The 9,552-nt window shown below is 39.5% G+C and overlaps 1 protein-coding gene across 3 annotated transcripts in view; it reads right to left on the bottom strand.

Annotated features, from left to right (window-relative positions):
• Nucleotides 1–1,166: 1,166 nt before the first annotated feature.
• Nucleotides 1,167–9,552, bottom strand: part of LOC113235263 (protein phosphatase 1 regulatory subunit 36-like) — an 11,723-nt gene continuing 3,337 nt past the window's right edge. Inside the window, exons 4-11 of one of the 3 annotated variants that reach the window (XM_026470907.1) lie at nucleotides 4,136–4,201; nucleotides 3,919–4,050; nucleotides 3,471–3,615; nucleotides 3,238–3,390; nucleotides 2,921–3,146; nucleotides 2,583–2,753; nucleotides 2,386–2,490; nucleotides 1,167–2,310 (exon numbers count right to left, since the gene is read on the bottom strand). In XM_026470907.1, the coding sequence (XP_026326692.1) occupies nucleotides 2,145–2,310; nucleotides 2,386–2,490; nucleotides 2,583–2,753; nucleotides 2,921–3,146; nucleotides 3,238–3,390; nucleotides 3,471–3,615; nucleotides 3,919–4,050; nucleotides 4,136–4,201 (1,164 nt within the window). In that variant the 3' untranslated portion in view covers nucleotides 1,167–2,144. Of the gene's footprint in view, nucleotides 2,311–2,385; nucleotides 2,491–2,582; nucleotides 2,754–2,832; nucleotides 3,147–3,237; nucleotides 3,391–3,470; nucleotides 3,616–3,918; nucleotides 4,051–4,135; nucleotides 4,202–9,552 lie in introns of those variants that run through there. The other 2 variants (XR_003310855.1, XR_003310854.1) reach the window with 2 other exon arrangements.

The following is a 9,552-nucleotide window of genomic DNA, read 5'->3' on the forward strand; positions in this document are numbered from 1 at the left end:
GCATAAATTACGCAAATCAGAAAACGCGACTCACAAGATAATGCTCGTCTGGCCTCACCCTAAGTTGTGTGGTTTTACTCGCTCATGGCCACGGATCCCCATTAATTCAGACCATCACAGTGGATATCAATTCAATTTAAACTGTCTCCGTGGCTGTACGGTTACCTTGCCGGACTGCCACGCAGAGGTCCCAGGTTCAATTCCCGGGCAGGGAGAAATATTTGTATGGCCTACATTATTTCTCTCGTGAGTTTGGGTGTAATTTGTGGGTGTCCATGGCACCCGCGACACAGGGTTTCCCTAGTGCGGGGCTATGTTGAGTGTGTACGTTATTATTATTAATTACATAAGTATTTACAAAACAATCACTAACCTGCCCAAACATAGATTGAAAATGTAGGTAGAAAAACAGGTCAAAGGTAAGCCTAGGGTAGATAAGCTTTGGTACTTCAAGCAACAAGTATCCAGCTTACACGCTTCATTCGTTGGGCAGTATGTATATATGGGGGATAAGTAATTAAGATTAGCGTTATACCTTCGCCCAAGGGACACCCGAGTGTACGGAGGGCTGCTCATTTTAATTCTAAATGGCTTGCGTTGAGTTTACGCCAAGTTCCAATGAACATCAGAGATTTTAAGGTTGTTCTGGTACACTATGTTAGAAATGACCTTTGGCACTCTTTTGTTTTAATTATTTCACAAGTACTTGATGACCAACCTAGAGAAATATGCACTTATAATAGCGAAGATAGTGAAATTATAATGAATGATGAATTTGTTTTTCTGAGAAAATAAATACAAATTGTTTTCTTTCTAAACAGAAGCGGTAATAAAGGGGTGTCTAGCACTTAAGTACCTTTAAATTTGCAATGTCATGAAAGGGTTATTTTATAGTGTTTCTTTGTAAACAAATGCGGCGTTCAGCCCCTCATCCCGGCTCTTTCTAGGCAAGTTGGCGCTCATTTGATCTCATGGCAGAGCGAACATGATCAAAGCGAGCGTGGCCTTATGTGTACGATCACCGGTGTGTACCAATCCACTGAATTAGCACTCTAATTTCATAAGCTTCACATTTATATCAAGCAAAACAAGACCATAGATTTGTATCTTTAATTTTGAATCACTAATTACAAAGAGTAAGATGTAAATTTGGGAATTTTTCTTCCGTGTCAGACAAACGCAGCATTTATGTTTCATACGTACAAATGATACTCTTGCCAAATAGTCAATATTTTTAGTAAGAGATATCTTTTGCAAGTTTTAAGGTTTGAAGTCGACGCAATAGTGGCATTAACATAACTTTATATTCATTCAGTGGCGCGGAGAGCAAGTTAGCAATGACATCGTAAATTCTGGCGAACTTACAAACACGCTCGATGAACATTCCGATTCATAGTTCGAACTGTCCATGAATTACGTTATGAATGTGTTAAAGTAGAGGACGCCTTTAACTTTATATGGCAGGGTATTTCGTAATGTCTAGTTATACTAAAAATATACTAGCTGTTCTTGATAGTCGTCTTCACAAAGTCACAAATTCATTTAGGATGAAACAACGAGGACATTTTGGTTATGTCTCGATGTGGGTCAATGTATACACGCTTCTATAAAGCTGCTAACAGATTGACTGCATGTTTGCAGTTAACGCGTGAAGTCATAATCGACTTCATGCAGCCGAGACCACGATTGCTTGATGTTGATAACGACTTCACGTATTAACTGTAGAGATCTGCTATGTGGTTAATACAATATCTCGTACAGCCGGCCATACACACTTTTTCTCTATATAAGTATGTAAGGTAGGTATGATTTGAGTTCTTTTTCACGGACGATTATTAGATTTTCAAGATTATCTTCAAAAATTGGTTACTCAAGTACAAATCTCCTTATCCAAATAACCTAGTCATACTGCGGGGAGACTTCTTTAGAACGTTTTATAAAATTTTCCGATGTCGAACTCGTTAAATAAGGGCACAGAAACACAAGCATGACACGTTTTTATTAACTAAGGCTATGACTACGCGGTTCATGAAAATAATTATAATAAATATGTATAATAGTTAAATTCTGCTCCTCGCGACGACGCCCCAAAGCCAAAGGTGCAGAAAAGTACACACGTTTTCACTAATGTAGTTGATACATTACTATTTCATAGGAATGCTATCTGGATAATTCGAGCTGCGGTGCAGGCACGAAGAGTATCGAGGACGGAGGAGTTTTATAAGACGACATTGCCACCGATACAGTTGCTCTTCACTGCAATGGCGAGGCGTTTCGCGATCAATAGGAAACTCAGATGGAAAATAACTCCTGTTGAAGTAAATATTGCGTCATTTTCAATTCTATAAGAAGTAAATCAGTGCCAACAATGTGAGTACAACTTACTCTTTACGTTCCTTTGGCGGTAACATGATGCAGGGAAAAATTATTCGATTTTGACTTTTCTGGCTTATAGAAGACGCACTTTTAGTACTAGCTGTAACTCCAGACCTAAGTCGACAATAAACCGGCCATCTTAGATTTTTCTTGTTTATCAACGAGTGAAATAAATTGCTAAATTTTGAAATTTATTTTTAACTTACGGAATGGAGCTTTTCAATTTGCTTTTGGCACTAATAGGAGGTAGTGGATGGAGCATTATATCAAAGAGAGAACGGTGCATTCCCAGAACTCCAACGGTTACTCCAAGATTCATCAGCTCTTCTTCCGGACTTGCTATCGCTAGTAACATATATTTCAGGCGCGGCGACAATCTGATGAAAACAACTTGGATTATTTAAAAAGACTAAATTGTTACCTCGAAATCTGTGTAAAACTTCTCAAGGATGATGCCATCGCACTTGTGTTTACAAGTACCTTCATTGTACCTTCGCTGTCTGTGTTCCCGAAATTAATAATCATAGACGAGTAATCTACTAACTCCGGATATTTGACAACGCCAAGTGCCAATAAACGGTAGTCAATGTTCCTTTCGCACATGACTTCATTCATAAGAGGTGAACAAGTGTTCAGTTTGAAACCCTGTTTCACACAGCCTAGTAACACATTTCGCTCTGACTTAGACATCTTGCTTATGTATCCAGTCCGTAAGTTGTGCTCAGTAGCATTAAATATCTCAGATTTGAAAATGCGATTCACTTCCAATTCTAGAAACAAATTCAGTGAAGTACATTAATTTTCATCGATGTAATATGATCAACTTACCTACGAGGTATAGTTTAGTTACAAATATCTTACCTATGTGATGAAAGGATTTGCGACCCAAAGCTAGCCACACAATCTGAACACACATACGCAACAACATCTCAAAAAGACGAGCATCCCTGTCTGACAATGAATGCTTCCTTTTGGAATAACCCATATGATGAAATCTCCGTGTGTCTGCGCCGCCTGCCGGAATATAATGACTTTATTAGAACAATGTAATTTTGTGAATGCAACAAATATCATTCCCAAAAAAAATTACAGACCCATAATCATAGTGCAATATTCCTTAGCCACCAAAAGTCGTACATCCGCCAAATTGTCTCTATATTCTTTCTCTATAATGTCACACGCTGGCGTTCGTATTTTTGTGTCTTGTTCTTTCATCCGATTAGCCATTTCTTCAGCTATCTAAAGTATGTAAATAACTATAGCAGATCATGTTCTATTACGTTCTACAATATAACCATAGTATAATACGAGAAGTATGGTAACTTCATACAAATGTAGCAGCGAGCATGTGTGCGTGCCCGCCCGCGTGCTTTATACGGACGCTCATATTCGCATTACCTCGCGATGCACTAGCGTTGCGTAACACTGGTCGTCCCTACGCGCCTTTCATTATTATGCGAATATGTGTATGTTTGTATGGAGTTACCATACTTGTCTTATTGTACTATGATATAACCCAAAATTCAATATGAATTTACTTACCTGTAGGTAGTATTGACAGCAAAATATGAGTGCCCTTATAAATCTTTCAGTGGTCGGAATGTGTAGCAAATTTATTAACTTTGGGCTCAATAACGTAACTGGAGCCGTGAATAAGGCAATGTCTTTAACATCCTGAAATTAAAATTAATTGATTGTTGGTATATTCAAATAAAATTTCCCTTTTTTGTCTCACGTAACAAATATTTTACGAGTTCACCTGTAGGGTGACCACATCCAATTGTCCAACTTTGATTTTTCTTTGGTACCTTCTTCGAAATCTCATCTGTAATACATCAATAAGATTACTATCAAAATAAATATATCCCTCAGAAGTTGACTCATTGCTTTGTCTCATTTATAACAATATCAAACGACATTCAAAGCATTTACTTGGTACTTGGTGTAACGGGCTGGTGTCCGCAACTCGACGTCAAGGCGCCTATTTTCCGTGTTCAATGCATATAAATATTGAATAATTATGATAGATCTATAAAATATCGATTTCCAATAAATCCAGATCTTCAAGTCGCAAGCTTCAAAATACCGCAGTTTCAGTTATTTGGTGTTGAAAAAAAAATCAAATGGTTTTGATTTAAATGTTACCTTGATTAAATATACATATACTTCCCCGAGTAATTTGACTTCTTTCATCTACTCAGAATTATTGAAGGTAGGTTTCAAACGTAATTAGATTGTTAAGTAAAGCTTAACGGGCAATTGGCCAAAAAAGGTTTTTAATCTGAAGTTTTAAAGGTCAATCGCTATAGCTTCCTCAAGCTAACAAAAGCATTTAAATGCTATGCTACATATTTATGTACTTAACACTTTCACTGAAAATTTTTTCAGTGAAAGTATTAAGCGATTTCGATTATAAAAATTTAAGATTGCTGTGTTATTTTAAAATAATAGGCCTAGAAAGAATGGGATCCGAATGTTTTCACCGTTTTTCACTGCAGTTCCAAGTGGCACTCAGAGGGTTGTTGGTAGGTAATTAAAAACCAGGGTTGTCAAAAAGGTTGAGTTTATTGTACCATAAAAGTACTTCACTTACCTATACAGTAAATGCATCTGCTTAATATTAAAATGTTTGAACATTTCGACAGCGCAAGGCAGAGTTCGTACCACACCAACATAGTAATTATATTTATGCATTCAAAGTATGTATTTCTAATATTGAACACCATCCTGTCTAGAGATGCTCGATTTTTAGCTTTGGATTGTTTTTTTAGATCGTAATGTATCTATCACATGCCTCTGTGTTGATCCTCAGATCGGGTCACGTGGATTTGAATTGATCTCTTTCCTCTCTGTTTCTCAAAATATTCTCCGTTAGCGTTAATGCACTTTTTCATACGAATAATCAATTTTGAAAACATTTATGCCACTCCTCCGTGACAATCTCTGAAACATATTTTTCATGCTCTTCGACAGCCCCTTCAGGTGATGAAAATCGTTGACCTGCTTCTTAATTTTTGGAAATAAATAAAAGTCACAAGGTGTCAGGTCGGGACTGTACGCGGGATGGTTCATAAGGTCAACGTTGTTCACCTCCACAAATTCATTTGTCTGTCTGGCCGTGTGAGAACTGGCATTATCGTGGTGCAAGATGATACGGTGTTTACAGTTACTTGGTACTTGGTACTTGGTGCAACGGGCTGGTACCCGCAACTCGACGACAAAGCGCCTATTTTGCGTGTGGTGGGTGCAGGGTCCTACTCGTGCCACCCAAGCTCCTCCAGGAATCTCAGCAGCCTCCTTGGTTTGCTGAAGACTTCGGGGAGCGACCTTGGCACTCCAAGGTATTTTGCCCTGTAGTTGGCCACGCCGGAGCACTGAAGTAGGATGTGCGCAGCCGTTTCCTCCCCCTCCATGCACGCTCTGCATAGAGGGCTGTCTGTGATACCTAAATTGAAAAGGTGTTTATTATATGGACCATGACCCGTTAGGGCGGCAGTTAGAGTGCGAAGCTCTTGCCTTTTAAGTTTAATTAGTATTCGAAATAGACTGGCATTGAGCGTTGGGAGTGCTTCCCTCGCCTGTCTACAAACCGTAAGGGTGGTCCATGTATTATTATGTGAAGATTTTGTACCTTTGTGTATAGTTGTTCTGGACCATTGGGAGGGGAGGGACACTATCGGTTCTGGTCCTACAGCGTCCGTCTCCGACCCTTTCCTGGCTAGTTCATCTGCTGCATCATTGCCACGTGAGCCGCTGTGTCCTTTAATCCACTGAAGAGTTACGTGGTTTTGTATACATACCTCCATGAGTGCTTGATGGCATTCGTAAATGAGCCCTGAGTTTATGTCATAGCTATTCAGTGCTTGAAGTACTGACATACTGTCGGAGAGTATTCGAATGGAGTAGTTCTTTACTCTTCTCGCTATGATTGCTTCTGCTGCCAACTTGATGCCCATGCATTCAGCCTGGAATACTGTGTTGTGGTCACCAAGCGGTGCTGATACCCTGATATTGAGGTCTTCTGAGAATACCCCAGTACCTGTTCCTGAGTTTGTTTTAGATCCGTCGGTGAAGACTCGGACCTCTCTGGGGTTCAGTCCTTCGTTGGGATCTTCAAATAATTGTATCTTGTATTTCTTGTCAAAGATGTATTGTTTTGGGATCCTATCCACAACCGCCTCCAGTAGCGGTTCCTCATTGACAGACTTGTAGAGGATTTCTGTATGTGGGGTCCTCATGTGCTTCCAGAGGCCGGCTCTGTTTAGACGCACTGCTGTTGACGCCGCTTCCTGTCTGATGAACAGTGGGAGGGGTCGAAGGTCCAGCATCGCTTCGAGGGCCGCAGTTGGAGTTGTCCTCATGCAGCCCGTCGTCGCCATGCACGCTAGTCTTTGGAATTTGTCCAGTTTGTCGGTTGCGGTCGTCAGCTTGGTTCGTGGCCACCATACTATCGCGCCGTAACTGATCATGGGTCTTATCACCGCAGTGTAGAGCCATAGTGTAATCTTGGGTGAAAGTCCCCATTGTTTACCCACCATTCTATGGCACTGCCAGAAGGTGATAGTGGCTTTTTTAATTTTGTTGTCCATATGTTTGTTCCAGTTCAACTTGTTGTCCAGGTGTTTACAGTTATTTTTACGGAGTTTGTCAATAATTTCCGGCAAACAAATGGTCGTGTACCAATCACTATTCACGATACAACGATTCTCCAATGCAAAAGTAGCCACGTTTCCGGTTTTATTAAAAAAAGAAGCAATCATCCGCTTAGAGGCACTTTACCCGCGCGCCACTTTGGTTGATTTCGGCTCATCTCGAAAGACCCATACGCTCGATTGCTGCTTTGTTTTGGGATTGTAATTATAAATCTACGTTTCGTTACTTGTTACTATGTCCCACACCAAATTTGATGCCCCTTCGTTGAATCTGGTAAGCATGGCATTGCACCAAGTGACGCGATTCGTTTTTTGAGCCTCAGTCAAATTGTGTGGGATCCACCGAGAGCACAGCTTCTTCACACCCAAATGTTTGTGTGGTATTAATTGTATTTGACTCATGCCTATGCCTAAAGATGGCTGAATCTCATGGTATGTCACATGCTTATCTGTTTTGATCATACGGTGCACAGCATTGATGTTTTTGTTGTTCACAGCAGTGTACGGGCGACCATCACGAAATTCGTCACTGAGATTCACACGACCACGTTTGAATTCTGCAAACCAGCTATAAATAATCGTCTTGCGTGGTGCTTCATCGCTAAAAGCAGTTTGAAGCCGAGCGAAGCTCCGCTGAGCTGTTAAATTACACTTAAACTCGTAGAAAATCAAACTACGAAAATTTTGACGAGTTAAATCTAGGGTGATGTAGACAACCAAATTCTAAAATGACGCCACAATGTAAAAACAAGTGACAGTCAGTTGAAACAACTGTGAATACAGTAGTAGCTGTAGAATTACAGCCAAAGAGTTCCATTTTCAAATGTTGTAATTACTTTTTAAATATCTTAACTTTTATTCTAATAATATCAATACTCAGTACTCAAGCAACGTATCAAGTGTGTATGGAAGTTCTGGTTGCAGTATATCCTCTGTTGAGGTATGCTCGTCTGAAATCTTGCGACTATTGAAATCTCTCGACTTATCCAAAGGTGAGGGACCAGATTCTATTCCAGCTGTCCTTCTTGTAAACTGTGCTGATTCACTGGTAGTACCAATCTCAATAATATTTAAACGATCAATTGGTGAAGGAGTCGTGCCTACAATTTGGAAGACAGCGTTCATTACTCCTGTACACAAAAAAGGAGACAAGCACAATATTGAGAATTATAGACCAATTTCTAAGCTTTGTCTCATTGCTAAAATTTTTGAAAAACTAGTTTATAGACAGTTGTATGCTGCTCTAAAGACTTCCTTCAGTGAATGTCAGCATGGTTTTCTTAGTAACCGTTCCACAACGACAAATTTAGTTGAGGCCGCTGACCTTATATCTGCAGGTATGGAGGCTGGGGCTCAGGTAGACATTCTGTATACTGACTTTAGTAAATGTTTTGACCGTATTGACCATTCAGTTTTACTTGCTAAGCTGTCGATTGCCGGTGTGCATGGTGACCTGTTCAGATGGTTCTCTTCGTACATCGACAGACGCAGTCAGGCGGTGGTACTGTCGGGTTACAAGTCTAACTGGAATTTTGTTCCCTCGGGCGTGCCCCAGGGGTCTTTGCTGGGCCCGTTATTGTTCACCATATTTGTTAATGACATTCAATTATGCTTCCGTAACTCCGAAATATTACTCTATGCAGATGATATGAAAATATTTAAGAGAGTACTATCAATTGAAGATGCACAGGAGCTACAAAGTGATCTAGATCGGTTTGTAGCTTGTTGTCATAGCAATAAATTAGATCTAAATGTGTCTAAGTGTTTTGTTGTATCTTACTCTCGTAAACGAGATATTATCAGCGAAGGTTATAGTGTTCAGGGGAGTTTCATTAATAGGGTGAACAATGTTAAGGATCTTGGCGTGTACTTTGATTCCCAATTGATCTTAGACAAACATATCGATAGTATTGTTACTAAAGCATATACAGCCATGGGATTTTTGATGCGGACTTGTAGTGATTTTTCTGACATTAAGCCTATAAAGGTACTCTATTGTTCTCTTGTACGTAGTCACCTTGAATATGCTTCTCAAGTGTGGAATCCCAGATACGAAGTTTATAAATCACGTATTGAAGCTATTCAGAAAAAATTCTTAAGGTATTTGGATTTCAAAACGAAGCAGCAAACTTCAGGCTATGTAGTGCGTTGTAAGCGTTATCATTTTGTTCCTCTCGATTTTAGGCGAAGAGTGAATGACATTTGTTTTCTTTCTAAAATAGTGAACAGTAAAGTTGACTCATCAAATTTATTGTCAAAGGTATCATTTAGAACTAACCTGTTGAGTTTAAGGCATCACTCGGTATTTAGTGTACCCAATGCGAGGACTAATTACCGACAAAATTCATTTCTTGTCAGAGCAGTGAATGAGTTCAACCAATCGTCTTTGGATACTGATATTGATATATTTAGTACCAGCGTCGACTCGATTCGGCGTCTACTTACTAAACAATATTTTAAAAATTAAGTTTACTAGCTCTATTTTGTGCGGTTGGCTAAACTGTGTGTTTTGTGTTAATATTAT

Source organism: Hyposmocoma kahamanoa, unplaced genomic scaffold (genome assembly GCF_003589595.1).
Source record: "Hyposmocoma kahamanoa isolate Upper Pololo Valley unplaced genomic scaffold, ASM358959v1 87, whole genome shotgun sequence".
Taxonomy (NCBI): Eukaryota; Metazoa; Arthropoda; class Insecta; order Lepidoptera; family Cosmopterigidae; genus Hyposmocoma; species Hyposmocoma kahamanoa.